Source organism: Streptopelia decaocto (genome assembly GCF_964273445.1).
Source record: "Streptopelia decaocto genome assembly, chromosome: 2".
NCBI lineage: Eukaryota > Metazoa > Chordata > Aves > Columbiformes > Columbidae > Streptopelia > Streptopelia decaocto.
This window is the reverse complement of record NC_138655.1, coordinates 73,448,134-73,474,364: the sequence shown is the minus strand read 5'-3', so window position 1 is coordinate 73,474,364 and position 26,231 is coordinate 73,448,134. Positions and strand designations below refer to the sequence as shown.

The 26,231-nt window shown below is 37.8% G+C and overlaps 1 protein-coding gene across 1 annotated transcript; it reads left to right on the top strand.

The window, feature by feature from the left end:
• Positions 1–39: 39 nt before the first annotated feature.
• SPMIP7 (sperm microtubule inner protein 7) lies at positions 40–26,231 on the top strand (the record flags this gene model as incomplete). Its single annotated transcript, XM_082044570.1, has 9 exons — positions 40–547; positions 7,045–7,127; positions 9,130–9,203; positions 9,848–9,986; positions 10,568–10,635; positions 11,703–11,744; positions 12,279–12,386; positions 23,094–23,201; positions 26,108–26,231. The coding sequence occupies 9 exons, from the start codon at positions 40–42 to the stop codon at positions 26,229–26,231; spliced, it is 1,254 nt and encodes a 417-aa protein (XP_081900696.1).

Sequence of the window (26,231 nt, the reverse complement as noted above, 5' to 3'; positions counted from 1 at the left end):
TAAGTGTACTGCCACATAAAGATGATAGAACAGATGACCATGGTTTCTCCTGGAGCTGAAAGGCAAACAAATGCCTTTAAAAAGTCTACTTTGTCAGTTGAACCAGTTCACAAGATGGATCGCCAACAGTATCGAAGTCTGTTAAAGAAGATGTGCATGCCTGTTGTGAGAGGTCCTGAGAACAGACATAACTTTGCCAGCTTTGAAGAGAAAAATAGTAATTCTTTCCTTAAATTCAATCCATTAACCCCTGCAGAAGGGCCAAATTACCCTTTATTCCCACACCGGGATGATGTGCCTTTAGTAGATCCCTGCTCAGGTTTTGTGAGTGCAGGAGCAGATGCGGACCTGCAGCCCAATGTTGGAAGAGCTATTGAATCCCTGGTGGACTACAGTGATGTGAAACCTCACCAGCGGGTCCCCATCCCAGCAAGGAATGCCCTGACTATGCACAAGAGGCACATGGTCCTCCTGGAGGAAACCAACCAGGACAGGAGGTGGAACTCCAGGGCTGTGTCAGCTGCCTCTGTCAGGGCACAACTCGGAGGTAAAGTGAACTACTATATGTATTTCTTAATCACCAATTAGCAATGCTTAACAAATAAACAAAACTAGTTTCTGAACTCCATCCCCCAAGGTCCTAAAGGTGAGCCTTATAAAATATATTTGCCATGGATGTTTGAACTGAAAAGAACAACTGCAGTGGAACATTTGTATGATTCATTGTCCCTGCTGTAGCAAGGAGGTGCCAGCCAGCAAATTCCAATAATACTAAATGAAAATAAAAATCCTTGAAGCTAAATAACATTTAAAAAAAAAAATCTATTTAGGTGAATTGTGAAATTATATACAGTAGTCCTAAATAGCACCTCTTTTAATGCAAACCAAAATAACAAATCACTCCGGAGCCAGGAAATCCCCTGGATATTTTTGTGTCTTTCAGTATTTCCTGCAGTGCAGCACATTTAAAGACCTGTTCCAGTGTCTAGTTGATTGGAGAACAGAAGTTCTTTAGGACTGCCATCGCGTGTTGGTTAAAGTTCATATTATCCTCTTATTTTATATCAATGTGTATTGATTACAGCATCAAAATTGAAATTCACTCTTTTTAACATGGAGGAAAATTGGATTGGTTGTTAATATTCAGAATTTGCTGATGAAAATTCTGGAAAGCAGAAATATCTACCCAGGGCTTCAAAAGGCAGATGTATATATCAATAAGCTATATGGTTAAAGATTAATAAAGATTAAGCTGATTCTAATGATTTTCACAGAGAAATGCTCATTACATCTAGAACAAAATTTTATGAGAACTCAGGCTCATAGACAGGGAGAGACATTTCTTAGAACATGGTAAAGAAATGTTAATAAGCTCCGTGTTCCATTTTACTGTATGGAGATAACACTCTCACTCCACAGTTATCTATACTTCATTCATGTTATTGTCACCATAAAGTATCTAGGTGCTATAAATCCAGAGAGTGGTTTTGTTTCCTTGTTTTTGTTTTCAAACTTTTCACTTTAAATTACTTTGAGCTTGCTGCAGTCATGTGACAGAAGCCAAAAGAACCCAAGAAACCACAAGGGATAAAAATATACTTCATAATTTTCCTTTTTTTTTTTTTTTCTGTTTTTTTTTTCTTGCTCATCTGATATAATTTTCAGTCTTATTTCTCAGTTATAGTGTTCTCCATTTGCATGTGAAATTAGACCTCTTAACACCAATCAGAACTGATCAGCTGTTTTTTTTTTTTCTGCAAGCCTCTGGAAAAGCAACGGTGAAAGAAGATTTGAGATACGGAATTCTGTCTGACTATTAATTTTTGCAATGCATAGAAAAGTAGACAGAGAGATAGAGATACTCTGGCAGATAGAGCCAAACCTGAAATGAACACAGACTAAGTTTGAAACTGAGTGTCATCAAGTCAGTAACCCAGGTTACATTCAAGAAAGTGGTCTGAAATGGAGAGTAGTTCCAGAAAACGGGTAGAAACTGTCTGGTGGCTTTCTGGTGATTTTTTTATTGGGTAAAGTTCACTACTAGAATGAAATACTGACTCCACCGATGGTGTTGGAAAAAGTCAAACTTAGCTCAGGAACAAAACCTTGAAACATACAGTCCAGCATAAATTTTTTAAGGAAAGCTGTGCAAATGTTCTTCCAAACCTAGTATTCACTTACAAGTTTTCCTGTGATGACGAGGTATTAACTAACCAATGCATAAACATAGATATAGAAAGTAGTGGAGTTTTAAGCTACTATCTCTAATGAGACTGCATAAACAAATTCCAGATTTCAGCTATATTATTCAGAGAACCCAGCTACCAACCCCCAGCCACATGATGTGATGAAGTTGCTAGTCCTTCTAGATACCAGTCCCAAGACATTCAACAGCTAGGTTGTTTGGGGAAGTTGTGCTGTGAGAAAGATCAGTCGGGCATTTTGCAAGCAAATTCTACAGTCACTTTCTCCACTGTGGTGGGGTTGAACAGAAAACAAAACAAAACAAAAAACAAAAGCAAAAAAACCCAAACAAACAAACAAACAAAAACAGAGACAGAAGCAGCCTTTGAGATGAATGAGCTGAGGTATCTAAAACATCTGCAAAAGACAGAAGATTCTCTGTTGTGAGATGTAGTGCTATGGCTTTTGCAGTCAGTGTTCCTTTGAACTTCCCCAGCAGCCTGTTGCATCTCCTGAGCAAAGCAAATTTATTGAACGGTGAGGCTCTGTGATAACAAACTGAAGGTCAGAAGCTGACAAAAAAGGTCATTCTAAGACCAAAGAATCAGATCCTGCCAGAGAAAGGAGACAGCTGAAGAGCTTTTCTTCATGTATGGGAAGGTGGTCAGTACTAGAAGACAGGGTCTTTAGGAAGTAGACAGTGTTTGCCTGTAGAATCCCCTTCTCTCACTCATATGACAACAGAATTTTTTAACCTTTTCCCTGTGGTCTCAAGTTTCTTTGCACTTTTTGGAAGGACCTCATAATTTGACTGTGCAGGTGTATTTGTATCTGGAAACCTGGTGACAAAACCCTCATATCCAGTTTGCAATTACTATTTTATTTTGTATGACTTAACACAGAGATGGGAAAAAGTGTATTTGATATGTCTGATAAGGAGCAGAGATTATTTCTTGCTCCTACTGGAAACCTGCACACCTGTAGATACAGTTTTCTTCAAAAACTAGGAAACTGGAAACTCTGTAGAGTTTGCCTATAGAGTTGATAGTAAACATTTTTAATAAGAAATAAGCAGTTAACTCATGCCACTACTAGAGTGGCCATGTTTGTATTTGTCCAAAAGCCCAACTAGTCCAGTATTCCATCCAAGACTGTGGATAATTAACAAAGAATGTCACCATACATCTTCTGTATATTTTCCTATCATGTCGTGATTTGTGGACAAGGGATTCATGACCAGAAGATGATGTGTTTGTAGTTAGCTTTACTTTCATGAATCTATCCATTTGCTTTTTAAACCCATCACTTGATTTCCAACCCATGCTCTGTTTCCAGGTAATTTATGAATATGTTAAGTAATAAAGTCCTAAGCCCAGATGGATTGCCTCCAGGTCTTTCTACCAGTGATCTCCATCCACCTGGAAAATTGATCATTTACCCATTCTCTCCTTCTCTGATCTTCAAATCAATTATTTATCTATGTGAAGACCTTGTATTTGTTCCATTGTTATTTTAAGAGGCTCTGCTGAAGAATTTTTTTCAGAACTTGTTGAAATAATTGTGATTGCATTATACTGATTTCCTAGTGACCTTTATATAGAAAGAGTTCCCTTCCCAGTGCTTCCTCTCCTGAAGCAAGGAACATTTTCTCCAGAGTAATCATCGTGGAGCAATCCACGATTAAGCAGCACACTGAGTGTGAGGCATATCAAAGTAGGATTCCAGCCTCTCCTACCTTTCAAATACTGTTTGAAAATGACTGTAAGCAATGCTGGTGCAGCCCCAGTTTGTAACATAGGTGCTTAGTGAGATGAAACCTTTTGCCTGCCTGTAGAAAGAGAAAGAAGACAAGTTAGTCAGAGGTGACAAAATGTAAAGCAAAGAGGAAAAATATGCAACTTGAAAAACAGCAAATTGACAATCCAAAGGCACTCATTAATAACATGCATAGTGCATAACTATTGTAGCATATGAAAAGTCAACAAAGAATGCAGAATGGCCTACAGTAGGCTCAAGAATGTCTGTGCTAATAAGTAATTACCCATATCACAATTAAATGTGTAATAGCATACTGTCTAATAAACTGGTAGTTCATCTTGAAGTAATGCATAAAAATTTGGAATAATGTCTTGAGGGCTGAATGCCATTAAATAAAACAAGTGTGGTTAACTAAGGATTTGAGTATTTATTGCCCCTACAGTTATATATTTCACTGTGCATTTACTTTTCACTTGCCCAGTAGCAGAGTGTTGCTTTTTTTTATTCAACAACTTTGTTCTATCTCTGTAGGTTCTTTTGTCATGCACATCTTTCCAGTATAAACTGATGGGGTTTATGCTTTTTTATAATTAGTTTTCAGGGGGTGACTTGTAACCTTTTATTTCAAAGGAGAGAGTGCACAGTTTTCGAACGACAGTGATGTGCAGTGAAACTTTTAAGACTGCTGGTTTTGTGAAACCTCTCTGCATATATCTTTACATGGTGACATAAGAATCTCTCTGTGTTCTTTAAGAACAAAACAAAAAGATGTTCTGGCTTTCATGGTTTCTGGGAAATGTCTTAGAAATGTGAATTACTACATCTTCAGTTTCTGACTTAGAATCCAAACGAGAAATTCCCCAAATTCATTATCCATCATTGAGTTCTGCTTTGTCAGATTAGATTAGTTTAAGGAATAAACTGAAACTAACAGTATCATTAAGCTTGTCATTAGTTAAAGTGACAAGGCCGATACATCGAGTTCCCAATTTGAACAAGAAGACGTCACGCAATTTTCAGTCCTGTGGACTGAGCAAATCATTAGGAGCTTTGAAACCTCCAGAAAGCTGACTTAAATACAACGTTACAGTTTTTTCTGCTAGTTCTTCCCACTGAAAACAAAAGGAGAAGTAAATGTTAGAAGATGAATCATCCCAGCAGCAGGCCAGCAGTGTCAAGACTGCAAATGACAGTAGGCTGTGCAAGAGCAGAGGTCTCTAGAAATGTGTATGTAAAATTATCAAAGCAAATGTAAAATTATATACATGTACTCGTAAGAACATTGTAGCTGATATGAGTGTTTTACACATACAACACAAGCAATAAAATTTGTAACCTTTAGCTCTTTAATTAATGAACCAGAGGAAGCCTATTTTTATGGAACTACTAGGATATATGAATGGATGGATAAATTTGAGCCCTCTACCTCTTTACTCTAGAGAGCACTAGTACATGGAAATCTTTTAAGTAATTACAACATTTCAGACATAAAACTTAATGGAAACTTTCCCATATGAGTGCAAGTCATATTTGCAGATAACATTTAAAGTTTACACAAAGCTGAGGCAGTGCAAACACAGCCAACATCTTTCCTGCAAGTACATTACCTGTTTAAGAATCACTTTTCAAAATAATTGTTTTAATTGGAGAGTGATTCAATTTGAAAGCTCTTCACAGTGCAAAGATCCAAAAATTGTTTCAAGTTTTCAAAAGCAGCAACTTAAAGTTATAGCACACTGTGCAAAATGTCTTCTAAAACCCGGGTCATATTATTTCAGTTCCTACCTACACCATCAGGAGACTAAACCTAGTCCTTCTTACTGAAAGCTGTTATTTTCTTTTAAACTTTGTCTGAGTGATTAGTTCTGCAAGAACTAATTTTGCATTCTGCATAGTAGTTTTCAACTTTCAATCTTTGAACTATTTTCTCCAATGTATACCCAAAATTTCCACACCTAGAAAAAGTAAAACTATCATAAATTAGCTTAAATTTTCTACATAAAGGTCTTCATATGCACTGGAAATATTTAGGGGTCTGAAAGTAAAAAGCAGGTTGAAAACTAAGTAAGTAGGATGTTCCTAATACTAAACAATAGTTTCTATTCTTCATAGAGTGGAGTGATATCTCTGGGGCTGCCTACCTCTTGTAGTACAGTATAACAAGCTCTGTTTAGAAATACACCTTTCTCAAAACCACCAAAAGCATTATGCTAGTTAATGGCATAGCAGTTTGAATTATGCTTTCATACATATCCCTTACCTTATTTATAGGACGATTTTGTGAGTTTTATCCTGATTCCCTAAGGAGACAAGTTGTTTCTTTTTGTCTTCTTTTTATTTACTGGTTCTCTCCTAATAACTTTTAACACCATTGGCAACTTTCTGCCATATTTGATGGAAATATAAACAACGTAAGGATAATTGCATCCCTGCAAGGTTTTTAAACTTTGAAGTCTGGGGAGAGGAAAGACGTAAATGAGTGTTCCTCTTCAGGGAGCTGAAACTCAGGCATTTCTATTTGGCAGCAGCTCACTTGATTATCAACATGTGTGTACTCACCAGTCAGTACATATGTGACTCTACAGTAACCACAATATATGGCCTCTTGGTGGGCAAGCCTGATTTACAGGACCTGGACAGAAGCTCAGATTACTGGAATATGAAGTTGGGAGGATGAAGGAGAGAGAGAAATACCTTTAGGAAATCAATGTCCTACTACTCTTGGAGTAACTTCTTTATTGGTATCAGGGTTGGCAAACGTTATGTAACTGTAGAAATGCAATATGCAATTACTAGTTCAGGTTGCATTAACAAGCTTCTATTATTATGTTTGCTAATTTGAATACTTTGCTTTATACTCTTGGTACTGTACATTACAATATGCGAAGTAGGCCAAACCATAGCAATATATGTTGTGATATTATTTATCATCTTCCTTGTAATTTAGTGTATTTTGGTGGAAGCTTGTAACTCAGAGTGGTAACAGGTAACTGAACATTGGTGCATCAATTCTTGTGGGAAGCCATGAATTGTTTTCATCCAGTTTAAAACAATAAAGTTTGCTACAAATCGATTAATACAATATGAAGCCCTTTCTTTCAGGTTGGAGGACTTCAGTGAAAGTTGCTTCTGTTCTACCTGACAAACCCCATATTTTTGCATTTTGTATGGATCCCAATCTCAAGGCAAGTGTCTGGTGCTCTTTTTGTAATGTCAGAAAACATATTTAAATCATTTTGTTTCTAGTCTGTTTTCAATTTAACATATTTTCATAAGTGATTACAGTAGTGTAGTGAAACCAGAATTTTTCATTTCTCCATTTGATTATATTGAGATAAGTGCTGTATTTCAGGTAGCTATATGTTGGCATGACCGGATTTTAATGGTGGTCATCACTCCGATAATATTCACTTTTTGTATAGTTACTCTGGTTAAAGCATTTAGACTGTAACGTGGGACTGATACTACCAATGTCAGTTATGTGTAACCGTAGGCAGAGTTAGAGCAAAAATACCTGAATGTACAAAAGATACCAAAGCCTCATATTTGGTATAAATGCTCATATATTTAATACTTAGACACTGCCTTATTTGGTGCAAGTCACAAACAATGAAGTAAATCAAAATGCATTGATGATTCCATAGCACAAGTCTAATTAAGTCTTTCCCATACTGAAAATGTAATGACATCCTTCATCCTTTTACAATGATGAGACTATTCTTAGTCCTTAGTGTTTCATATGATAGAATAGAATAGAATAGAATAGAATAGAATAGAATAGAATAGAATAGAATAGAATAGAATAGAATAGAATAGAATAGAATAGAATAGAATAGAATAGAATAGAATAGAATAGAATAGAATAGAATCATTTCACTTGGAAGTGACCTACAACAATTGTCTATTCATAGTTCAATGGCCTGACTAATTCAGCACTAACCAAATTAAATAATGTTGTTAATGGCAGTGTCCAAATGCCTCTTAAACACTGACAGGCCTGGGGCATCGACCACCTCTCTAGGAAGCCTGTTCCAGTGTTTGACCACCCTCTCAGTAAAGAAGCTAATGTCTAGTCTAAACCTCCCCTGGTGCAGCTCTGAACCAATCTCACATGTCCTGTCACAGGATCCCAGTGAGGAGAGCTCAGCACCTCCATCTCCAATTCCCCTCCTCAGGAAATTGCAGAGGGCTATGAGATTGCCCCTCAGCCTCCTTTTCTCCAAACTAGACAAGCCCTAAGTCCTCAGCTGCTCCTCACAGGACATGCCTTCCAGCCCTTCCACCAGCTTTGTTGCCCTCTGAACACATTCAAGGATCTTCACATCCTTCCTAAATGGTGGGGCACAGAACTCACATCACTCAGGGTGAAGCTGCACCAACTCTGAGTGTGGCAGTCCAGCTGGTGATGCCATGTTTGATGCCCCCAGGATGCAGTTTGCCCTCCTGGCTGCCAGGGCACACGCTCCTGATTCAAACTGAGCTGCTGCCAACCAGCACCCCCAGCTCCCTTTCTGCAGGGCTGCTCTCCAGTCACTCCTCTTGCAGTTCATACTTGTGCCCAGCAGTACTCCATCCTAGGTGCAGAATCTGACATTGTGGCTTGTTAAATTTCATCCAATTAATCATTTCCCAATCCTCCAGTCTATCTAAATCCCTCTGCAAGGCCCCTTGTCTCTCAAAAGAGTCAACAGTACCTCCCAGTTTGGTATTATCAACAAACTTGCTATCGGTGCATTCAACTCCACCCAGATAATTGATAAATATATGGAACAGAACTGGCCCTAGAACTGAACCCTGAAGAACACAATTTGTAGCAATGAACATTATACAAATACATCAGGCATATGTGAGGGACTGCAAAGTGTGTTTGCTATTTTATTTTATAAAAAATAAAATAAAAGCTACATTCCTGAGGATTAGAGAGGCAAGGACATTCTATTAGTTTTTAAACTTGTGTTCACTGTATTAAATTTTCCTTCCTGAGTAAAATTCCTAAGAAATAGATCAATTCTTGATCTCTAGTGCTGGCTGGTGAAGTATGTGAAATTGCATGTTTCACATTCTGATGCAAAATAAGATAGTAAACTAGGAAAATGCAGATACATACAGCTGACTCTTTAAACAAGCAATTGTAGTATCATATACATTGATTGCATTGCTTTCTGCCATGTATTTGATTTCTCCTAGGACTCAAGTGATCCTCCTACAAGATGGAGAGAAGAAAAAGCAAAGGACTATGTCTACAAGTCAAATACCCAAAAGTAAGACACCATTTCTTTTAAAAATGGGGGGTTTTGTTTGTTTGGGTTTGGGTTTTTTTTTTTGCTACTATGCACATTTTGGTTGCAGAACACATAAGACTACAAGCAAGTTTTCTATCATGTGGAACTTCTGGTGTTTTAACAGCATTTCACACAGGATTCATCTAATGAACTTTAGGTATCTAAAAGTTTGCATCCAGTCTGTGTCTTTCATCTCCACTTCCTCTGTAGGCACTGAAGAGAAACTGGAGTTTCCAAAAGGGCATCCTGCACATCTGTCTTTAACGCCTGTCACAGTCATGATATGACTGGTGTTTAATCTCTGTGTCTCATCTCAACTGATTATTCAAATTTAAACAAAATAAATCCTATCATTACTGTAAACTTGTTGGAAGATAAACTACCTCTTTCAATTAGTGAGTGGAAAAGTTTTAAAGAAGCCTGTGAAACTGTACCATAACTACTTGTTCACCAGCAAGCAACATATAATTCCAGGCTTTTCATTTCCCTTAAACTAGAAATTTACACCTTTGTTATTTTCTACATCCTTCTTTGTCACACGATTTCTTATTATCCAGCTACCCATGTCATGTACTAATGATTACAGAGGAACATTTTTCTCTTATTTTTTATTGTTGATCTAGAGCTTATGAAGAAGTTCCTTGGGACGGTATGTTACCTTCCAAAATCCAGCCTCCAGAATCAACAGTGGAAGTGTTGGCTGATCCAGTTTCCCAGTGTTTCACACAGAAGAGATACAATCCTAAACCTGAAATAAGCCAAGTTAGTAAACAATTTCTTGACAATTGTTTTTAGGTTTTCACAGTATCACACAGTATCACAGTATGTTTGGAATTGGAAGGGACCTCAAAAGATCATCTAGTCCAATCCCCCTGCTGGAGCGGGAACACCTAGGTGAGGTCGCACAGGAACATGTCCAGGCGGGTTTTGTAGCCTAAATTTTGTGTAGGTCATACACTTAAATCCACAGCAATGTTTTCAAATAAAAACAGCCCCAAGTGAGCATTTAAGGTCATCAGCATACTCCAGTAATTGCCTCAAATGATTTCGTATTTTTTCCCTCCCCCCCCCTCTAAATTGACACAGAAGATATGCATGCACCGTAGCAAAAGAGAGGACAAGATTATTGATGAAAAATTGATTGATAGGAATGATGCTGTAGCATAAAAAAATCTCAGGTTAAATTACTTTACTTGTGATTATTAACTGTAATAATTATTATTTTTATTAAACTAAAATTCAGTCCTGTAATTGGTCCTGATTGCTGCATAAAATTTACTAAGCCAAATTAATTAGGTAATGTTGCCTTACAACATCTTTCATGTATCTAATTATGATTTTAGGTTGTTGGACGCATTTGGGACAGATTTCAAACAAGACCTTTTCCCTCTCCACAGAGACCTGTTAATTTGTAAGTTTCATTATTTTGTGAATATCGGGGTCCTCTGAACACTTCCTTTATGAAGTCTGCATAGAGTTAATTATTTCAGAAGACTAAATTCAGCAGCATTCTATAACTAGAGAAGTTAAAATATTCAATCAAGAACTATATGAAAAGTATAGTGCTGATGTGCTTCTCCTGTGAGAGAATTAAATATAAAAAGCAGAACAGAAGAAATCTGTAAAGTGAATGGTTGTCATTACTTCATACATCTGATGTTTTCATTAAGACATGGCATTTATGAAAACACCATGGTAATCGTATACATGTACAAACTCAAGGTTTTATCTGCTGTCTGTAGAAGCCAAACCAGCCACCAGTATATCGATGTCTTCACTCTATCTTTGACCTATTCTATAAGCCCAGTAAAGGGTAACAGGAGGTTCAGAAGGGCTCAGATAAGAGACAAGTAGACATGGGGAAAGGAAGGTTGTTTGAAGCAAGATAGGAAAACTAAAACTTGCCTCCTTTCCAGGCCATGAGCTAGCAGGTTTGCTTGGGAAAACTCAATGGACAGGTGTGCTACTGGGCACAGTCAGACATACAATGGGAGAGACAGGTACCTCTACAGGGTGGAAGCGAGATAGAAAATCCTGTTATTATGGCTTCTTGGGTGCTATTCTTTCAAAGGAATATAGGCATGGCCAGTGAGAGCAGCTCGCAAGGGCAGAGCAAAGTCAGACCTGATGTTAAATTTTCCCATGTTCTCAAGAATTGCGTAAGAAAAGTGTTACAAGTAGACAAGTAGTTTGTTTTTAAAGAAAACTTGCTTATACAATCCTAGGAAATTGACTGAAGTCCCAGTATCTGAGAATGAATGTTAGAAGACAAGATTCTGCCTGCTAAACTGGGTCATTTAACATATATGCCAACCTAATCATTTACCATGGTCTTTTACCAAATTCAAATGACCGTTGCATCATTCCAAGAGCAAAACTTTGACTTGTCACTACCTCTCTTTTGGGACCTCATAAATATTCTATCAGAATATTCTGGCTGGCGAAAAAAAGGTGATTGATCTATTTTGTCTTTAACAGTGTAAGCCAAAGCTCTCGAACCTGTCATATTCCTCTGTATACGTAAGTACAATGTCCCTGGGTTGTTTCTACTTTCTGCATTTTTTATTAAGCCCAAGCAATCCACCTCTCATTTTCTGAAGCAAAAGTTGTAGATGGACTATGTTATCTAATCTTGAGGTGTTTTCTGGGAAATGTGTGCTGAGTCTCCTCTGCTTGCACGTGACTCCAGCCTTTTCTCTGTGAGCTAAAAATCAGGATCCTTTATGTCCTCTTTGGAAGAATATCTCAATCTGATTATGGGCAAAGCCAAAAGGTCAAGAGATTACATATTTCTGTCTTGTTTCTGTTCTTCCCAAGCCTCCTTTCTGCACGTATGTACTAGAGCTGTCATTTGTTTTGTGCTGCAAGTTCAGCAGATGATTGTTTTCATCTTGGGACATGCCAAGCACACAGGGCAGCTCATCTCCATGTTTTTTCTTGTGGACCATTTTAATAAATAACTAGAATTTTGGAGCATGCAGTATATGATTCAGCTGCCTCCACCAGCTGTCTTATGAATAATGTACGTCTTTTATTTCCTTTCTATCAAAACAGTGGCTGTGTTGGTGCAGTAAATGTTGAAGACATTGACAACGCTGATGTAGACTTCATCCCACTTAACCATGTCCGAACTTCAAAGCCTCGCTACGCAAACACTGCACAGTATGTTTCTCTTATTAGCATGATTTTGGTACTACCTCTTGAGTTCTTGTTACTTGGGAAAGGGGAAAATGCAGTCAAAGATCTGCTCTTGGGCCAAAAGAACAAAAAAAAATTGAGAGGAACACTCCTTATTCTTTCTAATAATTGAATTAGGTCTGTTAACATACAAAGCAGAGTGAGCTTCTGGATTCAAGGTTGAACTTAAAGAGTCCTTTTTAATACCTGAGTCAGTAGTAAAAGGCCTACAGTGGTAACTTCTTAAAGTGATCAGTGTTGGTCTATATTAATCTAAGGGACCATTCAGCCTGGATATACAAAATTAGTCAAGGAAGCTGATACAAAAAGAGCAGCAAGATGTCTACTGAAAGGATGGTATAACATTTTATACATCTACTTGTGTTATGGTAAACTTAAAGGCAACCTGGTTTGACTAAGTATGAGTTTGTCATAGAACCTTAAGGCCTGATTCTTTATTGTATCATATCAGTGTTATAGTTTCAGTGAAATTATGCTTCTAACATCATGCATCATACTTTTCAAAAGGAAGTGTTGATTAGGTTTTTTTTTCTATCAAGGAGTTGTTCTGTGGCCCACATGACCCTGTCATCTGTCTAGCACAGAATGGTCATAATAGACTGACAGTAACTGATGGCTGGACCAAAAGCCATACTTAGTGGGCCCATCTTGAGAAGTAAAAGCTGCCCGTGGTAACAGCAGTGCAGTATACTGTCTTGGTGTAATGAACTCTTCACAATCAGCAGGCTTTGACCCAGGCTAGGGTGGAAATCAGAGTATACTCTCCTTCCTGCTGTTAACCTAAATTAGTGCTAGACTAGTTGCACAACCCAGTTTTAAGAACTAGGCAGACACTTCGTTTTTTTTCTCAGTTAAGACAGGTTGCACGTGAAGCAAGCTAGTCTGGGAACATCAACTAGACTATGCCCCAAAACACCTTACTCATGGTTCCTAATGATGCTGAGACTACCTCACACAGGCATTCCTATAAATGACCAGCAGAAAGAAATAGATTTGTGTACATTCAAGACTAAAGTGGGGAGGACATGGAAGAGACGTTTCTGAGCTTAAAGCACACCAGAAATGTCTGCTGGTGCCATTCTGGATAGAGTCCTTACTTCCAAAATTAACTATCTTTATTCCAAACTATGCCATATGTTCATACTTCAAATACTTCCATTGTTTGATGGGTAGTAATACTTGAGTATGAAGTTAAAAATGTGTGATTTTTAACCTTAACCACTAGATGGCCTTTAAGTTTGCAAAAACTCTCTGAATGCCATTGAGAACACCTTACTTTTAGTTAGATTGCAAACTTTGAAATTCAAAGGATTTCACTTTAAGCTTTTCATAAAGTTGTCTTTGGTATCTTGAGCTTGTATTAAGCACTTATTTGCAAACTTGAGAAAATAAAAACGTTAAAGTAACAATATAATGACAAGAACTAAAAATTACAAAAGAGGAGATTGTTCTGTTTACTTGATTAGCATTTCTCTTTGCATAGGCCTTTCTTTCTGTCCTTTCAATGGTCTTGCACAGTCCACATTTCTAAAGAAACTACAGACAGAATACTTCATTTGGGGAAGCAAAAGGATGGAAGCTGTAAAACTGTTGCCCTCTCTGTTCCAAAGAAAAAGCATAATGCTGGGCCTTACGTACAGCAGAGTATAGGCTAAACATTCCTAGTTGTTGGGAGCTGCCCTGGAAGTAGCTGTAATTTCTGATTTCCACCTTAGGTTTGTTAATTTGTGTTTCTTACATCAGTTTCAGGGAGAATGCTATGCTTTTGCAATGCAGCACATGCTGTCACACTTGTGGGGTGTGGCACATCATTCTTCACACAGCCTTAGTCATTACAGCGGTAGGTTCACAGGCAAAGTAGGGTTCTAAGCATTGTAAGATGGTAAAATTTGACCCATATTATTTCAACCAAAGCTTTTATGGGCAAAAGGCACCATTCTGACTGTTTTATCTCCCCTCCTGGCCAAGTCACCTGATTTTTCACAGCCTTTGTCTAACTTTTAACTTCTACTTGAATTAGAACATAAAATAGTATAAAACAATTATTGAGAAACGTGTTTTAAAGAACACATAGCATACAGCATAGTGCTGAACAGAGATTTCTGAGTTTGCAGGGAAGTCAGCAGACCTGTTAACCCTTAGTTTTGCCATGTCATGGTGCTGCTGCTGTAGGGCTTTGAAGAATAGAAGTTGATGTAGACACTGTGCTGCAAACAGACAGACATCTTGTCTAGAGCTCTTTGCAGCATATGGTATCATGGTAGATTTATAAGTTTGAGCAACAGGTTTTGTGTTGCCTTCTCCGGTATTCTCCATGTCATTTTCCTCTTTTTAAGTGAGTGAGGCTATGGATTTCACTGATTTCTGGCAACCAGCAGGCCAAGATCTTTGAGACCTGAAAGATTCTGACATCTCAAAGCTGTGAAAAACTCAATTCCACCTGATAAATTATATTAAGTTTTTCAGAAAGTATATTTATTCTCTGTCTCTGATTGTCAGGCATCAAGATTGCTATGATTTTAAGCAGAAGAAAGAGTAAAGTTAGAACACATAAAAGTGATCCCTGTAACTTTTTTTTCACTTTGTGTGTTTGCCAGTAGTTCCATGTAAAGATATTAAGGCTGCTGTGTATATGGTTTGGATGTAGAAGCCTAAATAAGCTTTGTGAGTCTGTAAAATGTAAAAATATCTTTGTAGACAGTCACTTTCACACTTTTACGGACTATCAGTTGCACCTCCTGCCTCTAGCACTTGGGGAACAGCATCAGCACTCATGCATTACTCTAGAGTGAGATGCTATTCTTCCCCAGAGCATGCAAGAAAGTGGTTGCCATTCAAATTATTAGCAAAGCTGAAACTAGCTAAGAGTCATCTGTCATGTAGTTTTGCAGAGACAAACAGGAAGAGTGGTGAACCTATATGTTACCCTTGTGCCCACCCTCTCTTCCTTTTGGCAGAACAGGAAACCATCTTCTGTTTTTCTTCTTTTTTCTTAAGGAATTAGAAAAAAAAAAAAAAAGAGATGAAAGTCATACCTCATGCTGCAGTTGAGCCTAAAAACCCCTAGTATAAGATTGTTGTTGTGAAAAGCTGCTGTGCTAATACCCAGCAGTCTAGATAATACTCTCAAGCCCATACTTGCAATTTGGAAGTTTTACAGATAGGAATCCAGGTACAATAGGATTAAATGTTTTGCCAGATCCCACTGGGAATCTATAGCACAGTTAGGAATGAAGTTTCATGTATTTTGAGTCCTAGCATGCGCCTCTTTTTTCAGCAAATTCTGAGCTTTGAGGTTTTGAAATGGTGTTCTGCTGAAACTTAGTTTCAGAAATAATAGTTAGCACAAAAATGTGTCCATTCTTCTTCTTGAAAGTTAGACACAAGTGAAGACTTAGGAATCTAAGTAATTTTTTATCCAGTTTTTCTCTGGGATTCAGATATGGAAGAGCTGTGGGAGCCTCACCACATGTAAAAAGCCATGTCATAAGTGTTGTGACTCATCTAGAAGTGCTAAATTTATGAATCTGAAATTATTAATCAAAACTATCTACTGATCTCGTGGCAGACTGGAATAATTGGTGGGCATTTCCCTAAAGGAGCCGTGGAAGTATTCTTCTCAGGTCAGAGTCTTCGTCTTCGCACTTAACCAAAGATCCTCAATAGTGATTCAGTTGCTCTCATTCTCTTCCAGGCTTTCATTAAAGCCTCTCTTGGGGAAAAGGTGCCAATCTCATAATCTCTTGAGGTCTAGTCCAGCCCTGGAATGTAGAAACATTCTTAATATCCTTGCTTTGCGTAGGGATTCCTGAATTTGCTTTAGGTTGAACTTATTCCTCTCTTTCATCCTTGGTTATATTGCAATGTATGCCAAGGAGCTGGGATCTTCTAGTATTTCTTTGCCAAGGGGAACATACAGATTTGTTTGTTTGTTTTTTGAAGAGCCAGTCAAAAATTAGGCAGTCGTTTTGAAAGACCACTCTGAAAATCTCATTCTAATGCAGTCCTTTTTCACGAACAAATCTCCAAAAATCTTTTATAAAACTTTTCGTGATCTCATTTTACAGATCAGGGCTCTATCAAGTGGACTACATTGTCAGAGCACAGGAGTTGTAGGCCTGAATCTTGTCTTTTCATGCCACTAAATTGAATGCTTCGATTTTCTTGTATTTTCATTGTACGTTGCTAGTCTAATTTTGTTAGGTATACTGGACAACGATTGTCCTGTGGTTTAAATCATTATATTTTTTTGTATTTTCAAATTTCATGGGTTTTTGTGCATAATTTCTTTTTCTTGTGTTTCTTTTTGTTGTTGTTTTATTTTGTGTTTTGTTGCTGTTTGGTTTGGTTTTTGTTGTTGTTGGTTGGATTTGTTTTGTTTTTATTATAATTGTTATTATTGTTATTGTTATTGTTATTGTTATTGTTATTGTTATTGTTATTGTTATTGTTATTATTTTTTTTTTCTTCCTGCTTTCTCTACTTGCCTGCCTACTTTAAGGTCTCTTCTTGTCCTTGCTTTCTTTCAAACTCATGAAGTGTAAATTCCATTGGAATTACTGAATTAAAGGTATCTGCTTAACAAGATTTCCTGAACAGAAATAGAATTGAGTATCTGTTCATATATTTTTCAGAACTTACACTTCTGTGATTTGTTTTAGAATGATTTGGACTCTGAATTAATTATGTCCCTTTTCTTTGGTAATTTTTTATTTGTTAATGATTTGATTATTAATTGTTTGCTTTTTTTTTGGGGGGGGGGAGAAGATGAACACTGCATTTGGTTTTATATGTCACATAGTCAACCATATACTAGGTAGAAAAGCAACTGAGAGCTAAAGCGTATGTTCTGTGCAGCCAGCCAGGCTTTCAAAAATAGTTCAGAATCACACATGAAAACCAGAATTCTGAAAGAGCTCACATTCTGAGTGCATGTTGATCGCTAAGCTCCTGTGAAAATTTGGCCACAAACACCACAATGAAACTTTTAGATGCTGAGGACTTTTAAAAATCCGATCCCCTGTGTGTAACTGCTGCTACAACCCAAATGTCAAGGAAGAGGAGGAGAGTCCAAATTCTGAGGAAACACTGTATTTTCACCTCCCCTGGGAAAGTTACACGGAGGAGGAAACTTTGCAGCACAGCTACAGTGACTTCCAGGAAGGCTCAGACTCTAAGTTCTCTGGGCACTTTTGAGAGGCTCCATGTTACTAATAAGTGAAAATAAGTAATGACCCAACTCATTCTTTCTTGTTATTAACAACTACTTTGAAAAAATCTCTTTCTTATTCAGAAGTACATTTTGAACCTAATAATTTCAAAAACCATACAGAAACTGGTTTTACTGCATCACATGGATTCCCAATATAATAATCTGCTGTTCTCTTTTTTCTTAAACCTCTTTATAGGTATGTAGTTTTGTATTATTCTCTTCCATCCCTAGTCACCAGTTTTTCTCCTTTCTTGACCTCTTCCCCAATCAGCTGCTGAAACAAGGTTATGCTCAATGTGGTATTTTAGTTCTGCAGGTGTTTTAAGGGTCAATGGAAAAAAGCCTCCCACACGGGTGATGGGGATTTCCTCTGTAGCATTCATGGGCAGGGCTCTGGTAAATGCTCAGTCTGACAGACACAAATAACTCTCCTCCTTGACATTGTTAGAACCCCCTTAAATCCTCCCTGAGTTTCAGTGTGGTAATAGTGTACACACTTGGTCCATTCCAGCAAACACAACAACAGTTCAAATTGATCAAGTGTTACATCTGACTTGTGCTTTTCACTTTTGTGTCTCTTTCGTGTTATAGCACAGCAGCTTCCTGATTTTCACTGCAGTACTTATTGGAACCTACCTCTTGATATTTGACAAAAGGTGTTAGGACAAAGATTATGTTTTCTTGTTCCACATTAAAAGCCTCTGCCTCCAGAATTAAGTAAAAATCTGACAGTAATTAACATTTTAAAACTTGCTGTTCATAATTCATCAGCTCTTGTAACACTCAGCAGAGGGCAGTGCTTACACAATACATATACATTCTGAAAAAGTGTTATTTACTTAGCAGCACTAATTTATTGCCATAACACTGGTAAAGTAGATTATGGTATTAGTTTTTGAAAGACAAAGACTGAGGAGGCTGCAGTGACATGTCCAAAGCTACAGAGGTTGTCTGTGTCAGAGAGAGGACAAGATCTAACCAAAATCCATTTCTGGAAGCAGTTGATTGAATGGGAACTTACTACACACAGTTTCTAGGAAGACAAAGTCCTAAGACTCTCAGGTCCTGCAGTTCTTGCACAAAGCTATTCTCTGAAACTACCCTTTATTCTTGGTTTCTCAAGCATATTGGGCAAAGTGCTACTATCACATCATTATATCTGTAGTGACTTCAGTCATATTTCTTCAGCGTAGTCAGCTTCCAACTGACTGTGTGCATGTGTCCCTTATCATTTCAAGTTACCACAGAAACCTCACAGGCCACAATTAGCTGGGGACAGGACCCTCTGCTGCCTTGCACCTTGCATAGTCATTTTCCTGGGCTGCCTAAGAGCTTTCCCACAATGTATCTTTTCTTTAGAAACTGACAGCCTGTCCACAGTGTAGAGGTTTTAGTGATTTTCCAGTTTGAGTCATTCCGGAGGTTGAGGGTAGGGGATGCTGAAATATCTTATTTTGATATTTTCCAAATTAGATTTTATTGCTCGCTTCAAATGCTGCTTTTTTTTTTTTTCTGAAAAATGTTCCCCACTACTAAAAAGGGAGGTTGAAAAAGTTGAAAGCAGAGCAAAAGTGCTTCAAATTGTATAAACAATATTCCATTATTCGAAATATTTTGTGAGAGTTGCCATTTTGATGGTTTTATCCTTTCAGAAACCCCAAAACCATTTGTAAATACTCATTCCCTATCCTGCTTTGATGGCTGAGAGAGAAGGGTGTGAAATGCATCGCAGTATGGTCTGCTCAAAACTCCTGTTAGCCCCAGTTTTTCACTCTGCGTGAAGCACCATGTTTTGACTTCATGAGTTCTCTCAGGTATATTCTTTCTCAACACAAGAGACTGCATGCATTGAATTTCCTGACATAGGATCGCATCTGAGGCATTTTTAGCACAGGTTATTCTGCTTGGCAGATAGAATCATGGAGAAAATAAGGGCCACAAATACGTGGCATGTCAGTCTTCCCAGAAGGGAATTTGAGGTAGAAGCCAGTTGCAAGTTTCATGTGTTATAACTGAGACCTGAGAGGCCTGTTTCATAATTGCAGTACCAGAAGAGCTAGTTACTGACTTAATCTGGTGATTTAGCTGTATGAGATTTATACAAGAGTATTTCTAAGAAAGGGTAAGATGTCAGGAACTCTTTGCTCAAAAGTGCAAGATAAGAATCTACCAGATTGCTTTCACTAGACAGAATTTTTGCACAAAAAACTTGGATACCTCAGTCACTCAAGCTGAAGTCATATATCCAAGGTTTTCAATAATTATTTGGGGGAACCTCAATTTTGGTCCCATAAAAACAGCTGACATGGAATTTACATGGCAAACCTGGACATCCAGTGCCCTTGAGCATCACTTCCAGCTGTTGCTTCAGAACAGTATGGGTTTCCTGCAGTTCTTGTGCTATAGGATGTTGTCTCAGATACCTTAATGTATCTCAAATAGCTCTAAATGCCAGTATGGTTGGCCAACTAAATTAAGCCCATGCTGTTTTTCCTGAACACTACCAGGAAATGAAAATCTTCAAAGACATAGCAAGATGGACATATGAAACAGGCAAACCAAAGCAGAGGCACCCAGAATCACTACATTCCACTTGAAAAATCTTAGAGCTTGCACAGATTCAACTGTCAACACTGTATGTTTCTTATTGTTGGGACCAAGAGCTGCTAGCATGATAACAAGGAAGTGTATGAACAAGAGAGATGTCATGGTTACGGAAAGAAAGCTCAATGACGACAACGTAACCACAGAGGACTTTTGAATGTTGCCCAGTGGTACCCTGGTGCTTAGTTGTTTTCTTTAGCAGCAACAAGCTGGTTTAGCAGTTCATCAGAGAAAACACACAAGAGCTAGACAGCTTGATCCAAAAACAAAAAACCAAAGGGGTATTTTTTTAACCTTAGTTTCTTCTGCCTTATCACACACATAACCGCAGCACATTTTTGCATCTTTGCAGGTTCCTAGGTCAGCAGCTGCTTTAGTGTAGTGTAAGCTTTCTTACTTTGCTGGTACTTTTAGCTTCTCTCTGCCCATCTCTCTTCTCTTTCAGAACCATATCTTTCCCACATGTTATGAATACACCAACTTCTATCAATCCTTTCTAAAAAACAGTCTAGAACAAGTCTTCATCTTGAGTCATCTCTCAGGCTTGATTATTGGATAACATTTGGCCATTTATGATGCTTTTCTCTTCTAGTTTTGCAAGCTTTAAAGATCAGAAGTTTTTATCAATCAGAAGCCTCACAGTGCATAATGTATTTTAATATCTTCACAGTTGTATAGTTATTATGTGAGTTAATGCCTAATAGGCTTATAAAAGTTAGGAAAGTTGCAAGTTAAAATGGGGCTTCTTGTTTTGATCTCCATCTCTCCCCTGCAACACTCATATAATTTCAAGGAAATCAGTGGAATTTCTTTATAACACGTGAGAGATGTATCTTGGTATGTAGCACATCACCAGGGTAATAAATCTCTGTCCACAGTCTGACTGATTCATTTGAAGTGTTACCACATTTTCAGTTTTGGCTGAATGCATGTGCTTATACTCACACCAACCCAATGTCCCTTGTGTCCCTCAGTGGGATCCCTGCATATGCAGATGAAATTTTCTATAGAGAGTTACTTCATCTGCACATAGTCTGACAATTGTCTACTTCGAAATGAAAAAAGAAATTTGTCTGCAAGCCATTTTTTCCAATTCCGAAAATAAGTTCCACTGCTGCATCATCTTTTCAGGCCTACTTGTTACCCCTGCACGGCTGTTATCAAGACAGAGAAGAGATTTTTTAGTTGCTCAGCTGACTACTTGGTGATTCCCTACAGGTGACAGCTTCCCAAGTGCTACAAAACTGCTGTACTGATACTACAGAGACATCTTCTCTGGAGGGTTATGTGCTGGAGCATAGGCCAGGGAATAAAGCAGTGTATGGATGTATGGGTTAGTGCAAGGCTACTCCAAATTAAGACAAAGAACTAGATGGTCTTTCTGCTGACTATGGGTACAAAGACAACAACGTATACCACCAATGTTTCACCAATGGCAAGTATAATTCACCCACAGCCATTTGTTATAATGGTGTTAGGTAGATACAGCATTTTGTCATCACCTCTGCTATTCTGGTGAGGAATTTCAGAGCCAAGTTTCCTTGTGCCCAAGTCAATGAATTTTCTGCTCAAACACACCTTGCATGTATGTTCACTTTTGCATCCTGTGTTGAAATTAGTTGTGGAGAAGTAGTTGTTCAGCTGCACTGAAACTAATAGTTCTATGCTTTATAATTAAAGGAACTGTTTATTTTTGCCCAGAGTACAGGGGAACCAAAAAATAGCTCAGAGATTATTTTTGAGGAGGCACTGTTAACATTTGTGTGGTCTAAAGACCCACAAAGGACAAATGCAGGCAAGATTTACAATCCCAAATATTTAGTGGATTCAGTAGATGAAACAGCTCATCATGAGCTCTTACCTCCATGTATGGGCAGTCTGTATATATGTATTATTTAGCAGTGTCCTATTTTGTGCTGTCAGTATAGAACAATACTGGTGATACTGTCTGAATTACTTTGTGCCACAAAAATGATCTTATATTGGGGGGTTATATCATTTAATTTTTAATATTAATGGTTTATCTCTCTGAATTCCTATTGGTATCTTTTTTTTCTTTAATTTTGTACACCACTGCTTCATCTTGCAGCAATTGCTATCAAAATTTTCTGTTGTGCTACCTCAGATAAGTAGAATTCTTTCCGCCCTCTGTTTAAAGAGCTTTCTTTTTGAATTTCACATTAAAACTTAACATGAGAATTAACAAAAGGCTTTAGTTTTCTGAGATGTGGCACATACTGTCTCAATTCGCTGGTGTACTCGAGCTAGAATTTCATTTGATGTGTCTGAGCAGTGTTAATAGTATTACATATACATGTAAAAACATTCTTAATAAATTATAGGGTAGATTTAGTGAACTTTAGAATAATTTTGGAAATCATTTGTCTTTTAGGCCATGAACAATGACACTTGTTAGCAACCTAAATATGAGCTAAATCTGTATAACATTTTTAAAGAATGTTTCCTCACTTTTTGTGCTCTTTGTGAACCCCATAACTCCATTTTTTTTTTAGATGAAATGTTGGCTGTAAGCATGAATATAATACAGATATTCAACCTAGACCACTGGGGGGAAAAAAGGAGAAGTCTCTAAAGAACTCATTTTTGTGATGTCTTACCAGAGATTTTGGGTCAGATCATCAGCTAGATCATCATAACATTGTTTCACTGGTCTTATAGAAGCTATTCCAGTTCAAACATTCTAAGGACTGCTCATAAATTTTGAAGAGTTTCTACCCCATGCATCTTTGGTAAATCGTGGCTGTTTTAGAACTAATCTGTAAGTCATATTTCAAGCCTATAGTCATTTAATTTACTCTTTCTCCACCCCCTACCCTCCCTTGAACTTTTTTTAGCACTCCAAATATCCCTGGATACACTGGCAAGGTTCATTGGTCAGCAACCCACCCGGCAAATTCTCATCTTCCATCAACAACCCCATCAATAATTGCACGAATGCATGGGTAGGTATGAGCTATATTTCTCAGCTTGTTCAGAAAGATTACAGGGAAAATTCTAATTGCATTTATTTAGTTAAAGAACAATTAAATGTTAAGCGTGACATTCCGTTGGCTTAAAAAACACAGAACACTTGGGGTTGGATCCCACCACATTGTTGCCATGTTCATTTGCAACTCTTTAGAGTTTTGGAATTTTTCTGGAATATTGTAAAGTATGTATTGGGAATGTATCTTAACATTGAGGTTAATAATGATTTCTAAATGTGGATTATGTCTACACTGAGAAATTTTTTCTTTGGCTATGGTCTCTAAGTCATGGCTTAAGTGACTAGTTTTTCTTTTTATTGATTTATCTGTGTGTGTTTTGAAAGAGGCCCATAAGTGTGGTGTTGTGTTTCCAAAGTGGTGCTGTCAGATGTATGAAATGGGTGTTTGCTCTACAAAAATAGTTGTTAAAAATGAGTAGGTTCACTCAGAAGGCAGTGAGAGGCAAAGTCATGCCATGCCCCACACCGATGCAGCCCAGGACCACGTGACTATGAAATCATCATAGCCCCACATCACTGTTGTGGCTGCCTTATGAAGTGAGTTAATAACCTTTATTGTCTCTTGCTCTTCCATATAAGTTGAACTCGGTGCAGCTTGATGCAAGACTAACTTGCTTGTAAATGTCACAGATAAATACAAAGGCAACTGCCTCTTAACAAAGATCATTGACAGACCTCACACAGGTGCCTGATTTCCAGAGCAAAAGGTGCCACTGTGATCTAAGGAAGGAGAACACATCTGTTGCTTCCTTTTACTTTCTACAGGTGTTACTGTGGACGTAGTTCATAGCAGATGAAGTTTCTTAGTTTTTAGTGGACAACAAGAACAGGGTTCTTGTTCTGTGCTGATGGAGTCTTTCTAGAAGCAGAACAGAATCCCCTGACTCTTTGGAGGAAGGTTGTGTAGGTAACAGCAAGAATAATCATACCTGGACATTGTAGATCAGGTTTTACCACCCTTTTTCTGAGCTGAGTAGTACATTCCCCTGAGGGTAGTACCACTGGTTGCAAAATTGTAACAGGCCTATTTTACTTTCTTGGGGCCTACCTGTGGAGTAAGAGAGTGTTCACAGACTTAAGATGGAGGATCATAGCCCTCTATGAAAGTGCTCTGTAAAATTACTACGGATAATGGGAAAATCCCCCCAACATTAGTTAGTGATGCCTATAAAAGCAAGATACTCACCATTTGATTTCTTGCCTTTGTATATAGATTATAAAAGTCCTGCTGATTTCAGTGGTCACAGGTCAAGCTAGACTGTAGTGGAGAGGTGAAAAGTTATTCCTGGAATTGTGGTCAGAGTGCCTCGATTCACTTCCACATGCTTTTCATGTGGGAAATGATGTCATTCTTACTGTTTTTAAAATGGTGACCCCTTTTTTTTCTCTCTTTAATCATTCTCAAGCCATGACTGTAATAATTTCTCAGAACGCAGCAAGTGATTGCATGTGGTGGATGTTTTATAGCTGCTTTATTTGACATGTATACAATATATGGTCAGTCTCCTGAAGACAGTTATGGGTATTGGAGGGAGTCTCTTGTCTACTGCTAACATGGTCTAATAAATGTTCCTGTCAAAAGTATCACCTCTATCAGATAGAGCGGGCAGGGTGCAACCCATTCTGTACTGTATCTCTATTGCATGGAGCTTCCAGAGCTGTGAGGCAAAATCCTTTATACCTGTTTTAAGCATTTTGAACTAAACAGGATTGTGTAAGATATAGAACAGATGAAAAATCATTTCTTCATCTTCAATTATGAATAGTATTTTTATAAGTCAAGCTTTATTGATGTATTTTTATTGTCTTTTTATTTCCAGGTAATCCCAAGGTGAAGTCAGAATGTTAGGTTTCAAAGTTCTTTAGTGCAATTAAATTCTGGAAGCATTGTTTAGTTTTTGCATAGGAAGAGATGCTTAATGTGTTTTTTGTGGTTTGTTTTGTGTTTAAATGAGCTGTCCCTTGCTACCCAGAAAACAGAAATCCATTTGCACCATGAGTTATTTGGAAATGTGTTTGCCTTGCTATAGTTAATATAAGATAGTATTGAATTAAGTTTGATTTTAGAGACAAGGGTTACCCTTTCAGTAAGTTGCTTTGGAGATTTCAAAAGGGATCTTTAGCTCAAAAGAAAATATTTTTTGTTTGGAGAGTAACTGAACATAAGACTCAGTGTTCAGTTCTGTGTCAGCCCTGCTTTTGATCAGGTGTTTTTCAGCAGATAGACTACACCAGCTTAGGTTGTAGGTATGAAATTATTCATAGTGCTTCTTCCTGTAAAAGATTAGAAGAATATCAGAAGTCTAGCAGAAATTGTTCCCTTCCAGGCAGTCCCCAGCATATTTTCTAATCCCCATCCCAGTATTCTGTACCACGAGGACTGGGCATCCAAAGCAGGCATGTCATGCTGCCAGCAAAGTGTTTTTCCTAGGCTTGAAAGCCAAACCTCCAGCATCACCTCCAGGCACCGCAACGCCTTATGTGCTTGAATGTATTCAGCGTGCTCATGGTAGTTCTCCACAGTTCGCAGGTTAGTTGTGAAGCAACAGTGTATGTTCAAGAAAGGCTGAAAAGAGGCAAGAGGCAGAACATCTTTCTTACAGCTGTTGCAGGGATCTGTCTTTCAGCACATTACATATATCCAGAAAGCAAGATTTAAAACTCTTATGAAGATTTGCCACCATTGTTCTTAAGGGGGCTGATTTTAATAATATCAAATATTGCACATTATTAATATTCTCTGAGGCCAATGTGCATAACTCTTTATGAGGAATGCAGTGAGAGGGAAGAAGAGGGAATGTTTAGCAATATGAGAACACGTTTTAAAAGTCTTTCTTTTTCTCTGTCTTTTTGTCACTGCAGATACATAGCAAAACACGGAAGGTCGTCTCAGTATAATCACCAGGGACCTTTTTCTCAAATAGTGACTCCAGTTAGTCCTCAAAATGCTTTCAACAAGACAGAAAGAAAAATTATTACAGTTTAA